Source organism: Schistocerca gregaria, chromosome 7, assembly GCF_023897955.1.
Source record: "Schistocerca gregaria isolate iqSchGreg1 chromosome 7, iqSchGreg1.2, whole genome shotgun sequence".
Taxonomy (NCBI): Eukaryota; Metazoa; Arthropoda; class Insecta; order Orthoptera; family Acrididae; genus Schistocerca; species Schistocerca gregaria.
The window spans coordinates 406,727,095-406,740,407 of NC_064926.1; the positions used below are offsets into that span (position 1 = coordinate 406,727,095).

Below are 13,313 nucleotides of genomic sequence, written 5' to 3' on the forward strand. Positions count from 1 at the left end.
TCTGCTCTGTCATTTATGCATGCTTCACGTGATTGCTAATTCTGATTAAGTAGATATGTTTTTTTTTTTTTTTGTACTGGTTTTGTAATGGAAACACTGTTGCTCCTTGCAGGGAACACGATAGACAATTTCCTGGCGTCCGAGTACCTGGTTCAACAAATGTTGACTCGTATTTTCAGTGAAATGGGTTAGACTGGAGCATTGCCCCTCACCTTAACCAGAAAATGAAAAGTTTTTGAATGAAGTAGAAGAAAATGTTCAGTTAGTAGAATGTCACACTTCAGTAAGCACACGGGGAATTTCTAATAGCATCTGTGTTGCATTTACAAGAATAAGGCAGACAATGCGTATGTATGCACGCTCTCTGTCCTGATCGTGTACACAGGACTAAACACCTGCAAAAAGAACGTGGAGGTACTGCATGGCAGTTTTGTCGTTTCCCGTTAGGAAATCAAAAGAGTAGTCCCGTTATTGGTCGTTTACTGACGAAGCCACTTTAGATGTTACTGTCCAATAAAAGATTTATGTAATACATGTGGCCTCTCATATGTATTTGCGAAGACACAGTTTTAAGAACTCATCTCTGCACAAGAGTGATGTGATATGATAAACAACTCTTGATTGGGCAGGTCATGTTAAAGCGTCGTCGTACAACGTGCCGTTATCTTGACGTTCTTGAAAACGAGTTTCCTGCGTTGATGGAAGAAGTTCCCTTTGGCGATAAGAGTGGGTATGTCGTTCCAGCATGATAGGGTTCCCGCTCACTCTAGTTGTCATGTGACATGTCATGAGAATCTAAAATTCCCACAAGTTGGATTGGCAGAAAATGTCACGTTTCTTGGCCGCCAAGGCCCCTGGAATTTACGCTTTAAAGTTTTTGCTTGTGCTAACTGCTGAGGTGCGAAGTCTACACAGAAAAAGCAAACACAAGTGAAGAATTGGTCGTTCGGTTTATAATTAAAACGACGCCAAGACTATAGGGAAAACTACACATACTTTTGACAAAAATAAATATATAAGTAAAACAAAAAGTCTCAAGTGTTTTGAAGTAGGAGGTGGAATTTATGTGACTTAACTTTGAACTTAAACATTTTATTTGCTTAAGACCTATGATTATTAATTTGTGTTCCATTCGAACGGTTGTAGCTCCGTAATTAGTAAAAATTTCACCACGTATTATATAGAATGTATTATTCTAATTCGAGTACACAACTCTACGTACGACAACCTCCTCGATTTTTTATTACTTCTTCTGAAACATTTGATCTTGTTAAACTACTCTACATATCCCTCAAATAATTATATGGTTTCCTGGACACACAGTTAGTCTTCTTGCTTTAACCGCTTTCAGGTGATTTCCTTGGTATTAGGGCAAGTGCCCAAACTAGATACCCCCTTTCCAAATATCCCCATTTGTGCCTTTCTCTCTGCACCACTACTGGCTCGCCTTCTGACTGAAAACTTCCTGAATCTACAATAGCTCAGATCACTAATCTCCCAATCTATCTTTACGGACAGAAAACGGAAAATAAATACAACTTATATAAGTAGAGATGCATGTGATGGGTTCCCAAAATGTACAAGCATTTACCCTTTGTAATTTTTCGTTGGAGCACTATTAGAGTTATTACTATATTCTTCGAGTCCAAGATAAGGCTGATCAACACAAAAATTTCCGCTCACCATCTTCGTTCCAGGCGCCCTCTACCTGGTAGGCTGAAGTGGCGGCTCCAAGCAGGAAACCTTCTGGAAACTCATTGAACGCTTTGCTTTCACTCCCGTGGATGGCTGCTAACAGGCAGAAAATACCCAGCAATTCCAAGTACGACAGTGGTGCCATCGTGCTGCTTACCGTGCCCGTAGCACAGCACATTACTTGCTTATAAAGCATTATTTATCTGATAACGCTTTCTCAGAGCATGTACTGATTGCTGTTGTTGTTTTCATACCGGATGTGTAACATCTTGAGAAATATCATCTAGTTATCGTAACGAGGGTGACTTCCTGCAGACTGGCCGCGTACGAGCCTGAACATCTTATCGGACCCGTATACGCTGTTACCATCAGAGGTTGCACGTGGCTGCACTTATCGGTCCACTACACGTAGTTACTATATCAGATTTCATCACAGGTGTCAACTCAATTTTTTTTATCAGTGTCAGCCCTCCCCCTCCCCCCCCCCCCCCCCCCCCCAGTCGCGATTACTTGGAAATTACAACCTGAATGACAACAAACTCTGGTACTAGACGTATGCGTGCAATGTGCCGCGAATTAATCTTGAAAGGACGACGGAAGCATGTAGATCACACGTAATTTTGCTACTATACTCTAGTTAATTTCTTGGGTTGTGGACGTTGTATAGCAGCTAAAACGGGAGACATCTTCATAGCTCTGTGATGTTACTACAGATATCACGACACTCTAATAAACGCAACTTCTAAGAAAAAAATTATCTCATGTTTGTATTACGTTGGACACCAGGAAAGAGCAGCATGCAAGCAATATGGGCATAGAATTTTTCAACCATAGTAATTTCCTTGAAAAAATTCTAACTTTGAAGTGTGCCGTATGTTGAAATAAACCCACAGTTTGTCCCTGAACCGAAATTTCATTCCTTTATTTCTGTTAACTGTTCTGGTGAGGTCCACTGAGGACAGAAACCTAATAATAGTTACACTTGCAGAAAAATGCGGAGTACATGGTTTCGAGCATAACTAGAAAAGGCCAGTCAAATATTTCTATAATTCATGTTATTTTTTATCTTTACGCAAGGCTTTTCATAAAGCATTTGACTGACTCTTCGAGCTTCTTTTTTTCTTCAAGTGATGTTCTTGCGACTACATTTTTCAGTATTTTCCCTTCAGAGTATTGAACGATTTCCTCACTTAATGGCGGAGATGTCACGGCAATACTTGACAATCTGTGTGAGAGCCCCACTCGGCAATCTGTGCTACATAAAGGAATCAACAAGCGGAGATTATAGCTAGTACAGTTTAAATGTCACTGCTTGAAAGAGATTTCAGAAAAATCACTTGTGTTTCTAATTACAGCACACTACGACTATCATGATGAGAAGATATTGCACTGAGAAATCACTGTGAAATTCAGGCAGTGGTTCCAGTTCATGTTACAACATATGTATTTGAATTTGTATGGGATTTCCTCATACTCGTTTGAAATCATCCCCTCCAGTCCAATGACATAGAGAAATGCTGTCAGATATCACTGATATGTTTATGCCCCTGAGGAAATTCGTTGAACATGAGCAGCTCTTCATTGAGTTCGAAATACATGGTGCAGTCACATTAATGTGACCACCGATTATGCTCGACGTCAAAGTACAGTAAACTTTCACAAACGACAGAGGACAGCACTAGCAGTGAACGGTATACAAAGGGCGTCGAGAAAACGCGGGAACAGAGCATTCGTTGTCTTAATGCGCAAACGGAGCAATTTATTTGACGTTCAAAAGGACATTAACACTGGCTTTTGGGCCAGCGGGTAAAGCAGCTCCGAAACGGCTACGTATGTAAAGGGCTTTTGCGTGCCGCCATGGTTAAAACATACCATGCAGGGTAAAATGGCACTATCAAAAATTAGACGTGCAAATATTGAGTGACTAACCGTCCAGGTGAACTGAGAGTCTATCAGCACGATCTCCTTAACGACTGTTCAGCTTACTTTGCTGCGTATGGGTCTCTGCAGAAGGCACCTCTTCCATGCACCCATGCTGACTACGGTTCATCGGGGACGAAACGTAGAACTAGCACACCTCTAACCCAACTGGACGTCCACTGAGTAAGGAATGGGACGTCATTTCATATGAAATGCGTTTTATACTCTATCGGCGTGAAACGTCTGAAAGCTAATACGCTGCAACAATCTTCGGAAGCGTCCAGGCTGGAGGAGATGGCGATGGTGTTCATGCGTGTCTCGAAGACCAGAGGGTGAGTTTAACTTGCTCTCCTGATCATCAGCCTCCGGATTTACACTCTAGCATCTAGAGGACCATTTCGGTCGGGCCGTGCTCGCCACGCATTCTCAACCGAGAAACATAGCCACAGCTGGCCACGACAGTGGAGTCGACATGGATTCATATCCCTGTCGGTAACTTGAAGAACATCACTGACTCTCTTCCTGTGCGTCTCGCAGGGTTACACGCACCAAAAGACGCTTATTCAGGCTTTTGACAGGCGGTCATATTATAGTGGCAGGACAGCGTGTGTCCGACTACACAGGTAACGACGTACTTACATCGTGGCTGTCGTCATGCATGACCTAGAAACCTCTGACCTCACCCAGATACATTAATAACGAGCAGATCACCTCTCACCTAGTCCTGACCAGATTCTGATCTGTACTTGCATGTGTAAAGTTGACAGTCACTATGCGTGAACGGTAGATTACTTTCTACCAGCACATAGGCCTAACGAGCTTGAAAAGATGATCACTCCGTCTTTTACCTATTCTCTGTAGGAAATAGCGAAGGAGAAAAAGTTCTACCTGTAATGAGGTGCTGTAATGTGTTTGTGTGCTTAAGACAGGGGAGCTAGTTTATTCGTCAAGAAAACGTTTCCCTCACAGTGCGCCTTTCTCGGGCGGCAGGGATACCGACTATGGCCGTTTTGTGCAGCTATCAAGGTAAACACTCTTGAGCATTACACGTACGCTGTATGACATGGACAGAGCTTATTTCATTTACAGCGATTGTTGATAGGTACAAATCGCCGTTCAGATAAACATTACTCTAAACATTTGTCATAGTTCTGGAGCCCTTTATTCCTTGAGGGGGCTACTACACATTTAAAACCATTTTGCTCTTAAAGTTTTACGTGTGATAATATAGAATGCAGATTTGAAGAGAAGTAAATGAGCCCGTTTTCAAAAGAAAAACTTTATATCGCCGATGCGATGGTAATGCTAATTTCTTCCTTGCTAAAACCAGGAGAAGACTTGCAGTAAGATATTTTTCGAAAAAGAAATCTCAAAGCGAACAGCCCATCTAGTGGGACTATAAACATTCCCTTGCTTGACTTATTGCTGTGTGTTTGAATGGGTATTTATATAAAAACATGGCCTGAGAATTCTTCCGTGTCATAGAATTGATTAACTGAGTTTTCTAAACTCTGACACCATAGCTGATAGTGTGACCTCTAGGAAAGTGTATCTGAATAAGCGTCGCTAAATAGATCCATGAGTTTGGAGTGTGAATGAAGTTTGAGATTTTTTTAAGTAGTGGTACTTCTACAATAGTTCCATTTCCTGTCACCTGTTACTCGTGTAGGTAAAGGTTCACTAACATTATCACTCGTCACGATGAGCCCTCCCTATCAAATTCTGAAGGTGGCAAATGTCAAATACAGTGAGCAAAAGACTATTTACAACTTGTACAGAAATTAGACTGCAGTTATAAGAGTCGAGGAGAATGAAAGAGAAGCCATGTTTGGAAAGGGAGTGAGACAGGGTTGTAGCCTGTCACCGATGTTATTCAACCTGTATATTTAGCAAGCATTAAAGAAAAGAAAAGAAAAATTTGGAGCAGGAATTAAAATCCATAGAAAAAAAAATAAAAACTTTGAGGTTTGCTGATTACATTGTGATTCTGTCAGAGACAGCAAGCGACCTGAAAGAGTAGTTGAACGGAATGGACAGTGTCCTGATGAAAGATATAAGGTGAACATCAACAAAAGATAAACGAGGATAATGGAATGTAGTCTCATTGAAGCAGGTGATGCTAAGGGAATTAGATTAGAAGATGAGACACTTAAAGTAGGAGATGAGTTTCGGGAGCAAAATAACTGATGATGGCCGAAGTAGAGAGGATATAAAATGTAGACTGGCAATGGCAAGAAAATCGTTTCTGAAGAAGAGAAATTTGTTAACATCGACTATATATTTAGGTATCAGGAAGTCTTTTCTAAATGTATTTGTATGGAGTGTAGCCTTGTATGGATGTGATGATCTTGTTACTAAAATACTAAACATACACCCAAAGTTTCACACTCCTTAACAACAAAAATTTAAGTGTGGCTATACTGATAGCAGAACTGGTTTGTCACATTGTATTGGTTAAAGTCTGTGATGAAGATCAACCTGAGAAGGAATGTGATTCCTGATATTTCCCAGCATATTTGTTGATCGAACGATCCGCGGCTCTAGTTCCTGTTCTTAACGCCGGTTGGACACTATGAACCGGCAATACACCCGTGGACTTTTCGAGAAGAGCGTTGAGACAGTAAATTTTCTACGATTGACTCTGCGAGACATGGCTCCCATGCAAAACAACCATTTGTCCGACCTGGAACGAGAATATAACAGCAAGAGTAACACTTTGGGAATACTGACAAGGAAGCGCTGGAAAACATTTCGTGGAAATATAAAAATTCTGTTGCTCTATCATGTTATATAGAATTAAATTATTGTCCAAATTCAACATACAGATCGCTTTCCTTTTTTTCCATATGACCGGTGCGGGCCAGATACCTATCTCCAGATCAATGGTTATCGCTGCTGAGTTACCTGTCTAATGTGGAACTGAAAGTGATAGCTGAAAAATTTCAGTTCCACATTCGACAGGTCACTTTGTAGCAGTAAAATATGATCTGTGGATGGGCAGCTGGAACGAACCTGGTGGTATGGAAATTAGCGAAAGCGATATGGAGACTGAATTAGGACACCTTTCTGTAAGTAACGATCGCGGTAACGCCATGAAGACAAATGCCTCCAGTTTTGAGGAAGTGGAATTGGCTGGCACTGAAATATCTGTGCTATTCGATGACCACCTGAAATATTGCAGCACCTTTGTGTAGATGACTATAAGCCTATGGATCTGGATTGCACGCAAGAGATCGCTGGGATTTTTAACAAAATGGAGGAATGTGAATACCTGATATAAATTCATTTCCTCTTAGGCAAGAAGACTATCAGAGATACAGAGCAACTTTTTGTGAGCAACGTTAAAGAGTTGGAATGGAAATTTCAACGTGAACGAACTTCAGTTATGGAATAACAATAATATATCACAAATTTATATGCTCAAGAGTGAACAAGGATATCAGGACCTATCTTATTGATTTTACAAAGTTTTTTTGTGATATGCATCTACAGGAAACTTTTGCGTATACCTTGGCTGAAGAACATGGTATTACCAGACTGGAAGCTACAATTTATAACTACAGAATGAATGGTGTTTTTGACCCGGTGGAAGACTGGCTACGTTTATTAAACACCAACAATCTGCCCTGTGTACTCCGTGGCAATCACTTCTTTGTAATGTAAAATATAAAATGGCTTACAGAACAGATGCAGTATAGGGTTTAAAAAGAAACCTTCCAGATAATCAAGGCAGAGAGGAAATTATACCGTATGCTGTGTCTATATATATTTTTAATTGTTTACCTCTAAACTATGTGGAAATTGTTTACACAGACTCCACAAAGACAACATAACTATGACATAGAAATATTATATTAAAACGAGGAAACACTTGTTGAGAGGAGCTAGTGCTTTTCCGAGCTCACAGTATAGCCTAAGATTTTTGGTTCATTTGTAAACAGTACAAGTGTATATTATGATCACATGTGCTTACGTATTGAAAACATATTGAAATATATGAAGAAAAATCAACATTGCTTAATCATAAGGAGTGTCTTTTCATGCACGTGTTGGTAGTTAGTCTGCTTAGGTTGCACCAAAATCAAATGACTTACGTCATTATTAATGGATAAATGACTGATTAATTATCTAGTAAATCTGGATAAGTACTGTACGTATTAAGTTGTGGGAAATGGGAAAAGTTATGGGTACTACATGCTGCATTCATTAAGAGTGGCTGTATGGAGGCACCTTCATTCCAACTCATTCTGAATAGTGAGCTGTAATTAAAATGTGCTATGATTTAAGCTGTAGATAACTTAGTGATGCGAGACAATCATAGGAAACACCCACGGCTATCGTCCGACATCTTGACTATAATTACCGCTGAATAGCTTTACTATTTATTAATTTTTAAAATTAATGAAACTGGTTTATACAATTGCCGTGACGAAACTTCTATAGTTATTGTAGTATAGATATCATTCAAGCAGCAGTGTGTGCATCTCACTCTGCCTATCACCCTGGTGTATTACGATACATGGTAAGATGCTCCTATGATTAATTAATTAATTACGAAACTATCAGCTATTGCCGTTTATCCTACAATTTCCAAGGTCCTCCCTCTCTGCCGCATTCAACCCTCTTGATACTAAAACAGTCTTCCGCTTCAACCATGCTCCTGAGAAGTGCAGGCGAAGGGCAGAGCATGCCCAGCTTCTTACTCGCCGACCGCTGTTAACTCCGCCCTCCAGGCAGCTCTCCCCTCAGGTTTGCAAAGCCCGACTTCTGGACATTAATGCTCTAAATAAAGAATAATCAGAATTACAGAAACTACTAAAACTTTCAACTACTCGTCAAAAGTCAAGTACAGAAGTACTTGTTTGATAAAACGCTACAGTTGCTTTGGGAAATTTTTTCCGTATTGGTATTTTATGTTTCATGGTAATGGCAGGTTAAAGTATACGTGGTTTACTAAACCACTGAATGTGTTCCTGATGGAAACTAATGTCATTCATGTAGAAATATATTCCTTAACGTCAGTCATAGGGAATGCCAAAATTTTGAGGACATTAATTTTCACGTATGGCAGAAATTTTGCATGATATCTGCTTTCCACTATCTCCTGCGTCTCGGATATCCCTCTTTAATTAGTACTGAAAAGACAAGGCATTGTCTTCACTAAATGTAGGACGAAACAACTACATCCGTCTTACTGCTCCACAGAGCTTTCGTCGTATTTTTTCGGGAAACTTCTTCTTCTGCCTTCAAAAGAAGTGTAGAACTGGCGAAACAGAAAGCTTTCCTGAGCACAATGAAGGTGACCAACAACCACTAAGAATCCTTCAGTACGTTTCTAGCAAACAGTAGACGAAACCACACTTCCTTAAATAAAGACGTTTACTAAACCTCTGCGAAAGCCGACTGTCAGTCAACAGTGACGGCCTGTGACTGGGACAAACTGTGGCACTGTGAGCTATGGGTAGGAAACGTTTATAGATACATTTAAAGCGCTCCATCTAAAGTCGAAAAGTACTTCTACAATACTGGACAGCTGACCATGTAGTAGTACACAATTTGTATTGGAATGATTCTAAGTAGAGAACTCATGACGTTCGGAAAGAGCATTGCTGCACCGTCCTAAAACATCGCACATGCCCTCTGATAAATTTCATTGCGAATATTTACGTTCAGATTCTACATTAGCTATGGGATTGAGCGATAATCAGAGGAGCACTAAAACAGAAAACAATTAGTTCTGTTGTTGTTGTAATCTGGGTTTGATGCAGCTCTCCATGCTTTTCTATCCTGTGCAAGCTTCTCCATCTCTCAGTACCTACCTCAACCTACATCCTTCTGAATAAGTTTATTGTATTCATCTCTTGCTCTCCCTCTACAATTTTTACCCTCCACGCTGCCCTAAAATACTAAATTGGTGATCCATTGATGCCTTGGAACATGCCCTACTAACCGATCACTTCTTTTAGTCAAGTTGTGCCACAAACTCCTCCCCATTTCTATTCAATACCTCCCCATTTCTATTCAATACCTCCTCATTAGTTATGTAATCTATCAATCTAATTTTCAGCATTCTTCTGTAGCACCACTTTTCGAAATATTCTCTTCTGTTCCTGTCCAAACTATTTATCGTCCATGTTTCACTTCCATACATGGCTACGAACCACACAAATACTTTCAGAAACGACTACCAGACACTTAAATCTATACTCGATGTTATCAAATTTCTCTTCTTCAGAAACACTTTCCTTACCATTGCCAGTCTACATTTATATCCCCTCTGCTTCGACAATCATCAGTTATTTTGCTCCCCAAATAACAAAACTCCTTTACCACTTTATCTCATTTCCTAATCAAATTCCCTCAGCATTACCCGACTTAATACGACTACATTCCATTAACCTCGTTTTGCTTTTGTTGATGTTCATCTAATATCCTCCTTTCAAGACGCTTGTCCATTCCGTTCAACTGCTCTCCCAAGTCCTTTGCTGCCTCTGACAGAATTACAATGTCATTGGCGAATCTCAAAATTTTTATTCCTTCTCCATGGATTTTAATACCTACTCCGAATTTTTCTTTTGCTTCCTTTAGTGCTTGCTCAGTATACAGATTGAATAACATCGGGGAGTGGTTACGACCCTGTCTCACTCCCTTCCCAACCACTGCTTCCCTTTCATGCCCCTCGACTCTTATAACTGCCATCTGGTTTCTATACAAATTGTAAATAGCCTTTCGCTCCCTGTATTTTTTACTTCTAAGATAAGTTGAAGGGTCAGTATTGCCTCACGTGTCCCAACATTTCCACGGAATCCTTACTGATCTTCCCCGAGGTCGGCTTCTACTAGTTTTTCCATTCGTCTGTAAAGAATCCGCGTTAGTATTTTGCAGCTGTGTCTTATTAAACTGATAGTTCGGTAATTTTCACATTTGTCAACACCTGCGCTCTTTGGCATTGGAATTATTATATTCTTCTTGAAGTCTGAGGGTGTTCTGCCTATCTCATGCCTCTTGTTCACCAGATGGTTTTGTCAGGACTGGCTCTCCCAAGGTTGTTAGTAGTTCTAATGCAATGTTATGTACTCCCGAGGCCTTTTTCGACTCAGTTCTTTCAGTGGTCTGTGAAACTCTTCACGCAGCATTATATTTCCCATTTCAACTTCATCTACAAACTCTTCCATTTCCATAATATTGTCCTCAAGTTCATCACCCTTGTATAGACCCTCTATATACTCCTTCCCCCTTTATGCTTTCTCTTCTTTGCTTAGAACTGGGTTTCCATCTGAGCTCTTGATATTCATACAATTTTCCTGTAGGTAGAATCTATCTTAACCCTAGTGAAATAAGTCTCTACATCCTTATATTTGTCCTCTAGCCGTCCCCGCATAGCCTTTTTGCACTTCCTGTCAATCTCATTTTTGCCTGCTTCATTTACTGCCTTTTTATATTTTCTTCCTTCATCAATTAAATTCAATATTTCGTCTGTTACCCATGGAGTTCTACTAGCTCTCGTCTTTTTACCCACTTGATCCTCGGCTGGCTTCAATACTTCATCCCTCAAAGCTACCCATGCTCCTTCTACTGTATTTCTTTCCCCCATTCCTGTCAATTGTTCCCTTATGCTCTTCCTTTGGTTTAGTCAGTTTATCCAGGTGCCATCTCCTTAAATTTCCACCTTTATGCAGTTTCTTCAGTTTTAATCTACAGTTAATAACCAGTAGATAGTGGTCAGGGTCCACATCTGCCCCTGGAAATGTCTTACAATTTAAAACCTGGTTCTTAAATCTCTGTCTTACCATTATATAATTTATCTCATACCTTCTGGTATCTCCAGGCTTCTTCCATGTATACCTATTCTTAAGAATAGGTTATTCGAATATTGCATTAGAGAACAATTCTCACTCCCAACTCGTCTCGACAGTGCCCAAGACCAAGTCCATGGCTGTATTAGTGTTTTCAGATACGTGGTCGTCTGTGGTAACACAGAGCGACGACATTCATCAGCAGTACATGTATCGCTGTCACTATAAATGCAGCCGTTGTGAGTGTGGTGGTGAGGGCAACCTATGCATGAGATAGCAGTTCACCAGTCTGGGGGCTACTAGTCTCCATCCACTGGTTGGGGTTCCACAGAATGTTGAAGGTAATCCGTATTTTGCAGATAGCAGGCGCATGTAGGATGAGGTATGGTGTGGTTGGCTCACAGTACTGTGATCCTCCATTGTGGTTGTAACATGTGGTCGTTCGGAACCTTGATGTAGAGAATGCCTGCCCTTACTTTCCCGTGCACTCCAACAATGGATTATTGTCACTTCCGAATGCCCCACAAATCTGGATGTTGCGCATGTCCCCTTTGAAACTCTGTCAGGTGCTGAAACACTGCCTCACTCGAGTATTCGGCACCTCCGTGTTGACTCAACAGCTAATGCTGATGCCGCCCTTTTCGGGCGACGAAAGTCGTGGGGTAGCGATATGCACGTATACAGATAGCGGTAGTAACACGAACACCAGGTATAAAAGGGCAGAGCATTGACGGAGCTGTCTTATTGGCTTATTTATGTGAAAATGTTTCCATCATCCGTCCTGCTTGAGGTCGCACGACAGGAATTAACAGTCTCTGAACACGGAATGGCAGTTGGAGGCAGACGCATGGAACATTCCATTTCAAAAATTGTTCGGAAATTCAGTATTCCGTGTTGAACAGCGTCAAGAGTGTGCCGTGAATACAAATTTCAGGCATTACCTCTCTTCACGGACAACACAGTGGCCGACAGTCTTAACTAACGACCGAGAGCAGCGTCGTTGTTTTTAGTTATCAGTGCTAACAGACAAGCCACACTGAGAGAAATAACCCCAGAAATCAATGCAGCATGTACGACGAACGTATCCGTTAGACCAGTGCTGCGAAATATGGGGGTAACGGGCTATAGCAGCAGACGATTGATGCGAGTTCCTTTGCTAATAGCACGCCAGCACCTACAGTGCCTCTCCTGGGCTCTTGACTACATCGGTTGGATCCTAGACCACTGGAAAACCGTGGGCTGGTCAGACGAGTCCCGATTTCAGTTGGTAAGATTTGATGGTAGAATTCGAAATGTGGTGCAGACCCTACAAAGCAATGGACCCGAGTTGTCAAGGCACTGTGCTAGGTGGCGGTGCATCGATAACGGTGTGGGCCGTGTTTACATGGAGTGGGAGGGTCCTCTGGTCCAACTGAGCCCATCATTGACCGAAAATGGATACGTTCGGCTACTTGGAGAGCTCTTTCAGCAATTCATGGACCTCATGTTCCCAAACAAAGATGAAATTTTTTGGGGTGACATTTCGTTTTGTCAGCGGGACACAACTATTCGCGACTGGTTTGAAGAACATTGTGAACAATTCGAGCGCATGGTTTGACCCCCGGCATAGACCGACACGTATCCGGTCGAACATTTATGGGACATAAACGAGAGATCACTTCGCACCGGGAACGCTTTGGAAATTATGGACGCCTCTAGAGGCAGCACGGCGCAACATTTCTGCTTAGGAGATTCAACGACTTGTTGAATCCATGCCACATCGAGGTTTGTTTTGCTGCACTACTCCCGGCAAAAGAAGGCGTGACACAATGTTCTGAGGTATCTCACATCTTGTGTCGCCTCATTGTGTACTCCGCAGTAGACGTGGAAACAACAGTAAACAGGAACCACACTAATGCATGC

At 41.3% G+C, this 13,313-nt stretch overlaps 1 protein-coding gene across 1 annotated transcript in view; it reads right to left on the minus strand.

Annotated features, from left to right (window-relative positions):
• The window catches only part of LOC126281472 (myrosinase 1-like), a 37,543-nt gene extending 35,693 nt beyond the window's left edge, over nucleotides 1-1,850 (minus strand). The window contains exon 1 of the mRNA XM_049980468.1: nucleotides 1,684-1,850. Coding sequence (XP_049836425.1) covers nucleotides 1,684-1,840 — 157 coding nt within the window. The 5' untranslated portion in view covers nucleotides 1,841-1,850. The remainder of the gene's footprint in view (nucleotides 1-1,683) is intronic.
• Between the last annotated feature and the right edge of the window lie 11,463 nt (nucleotides 1,851-13,313).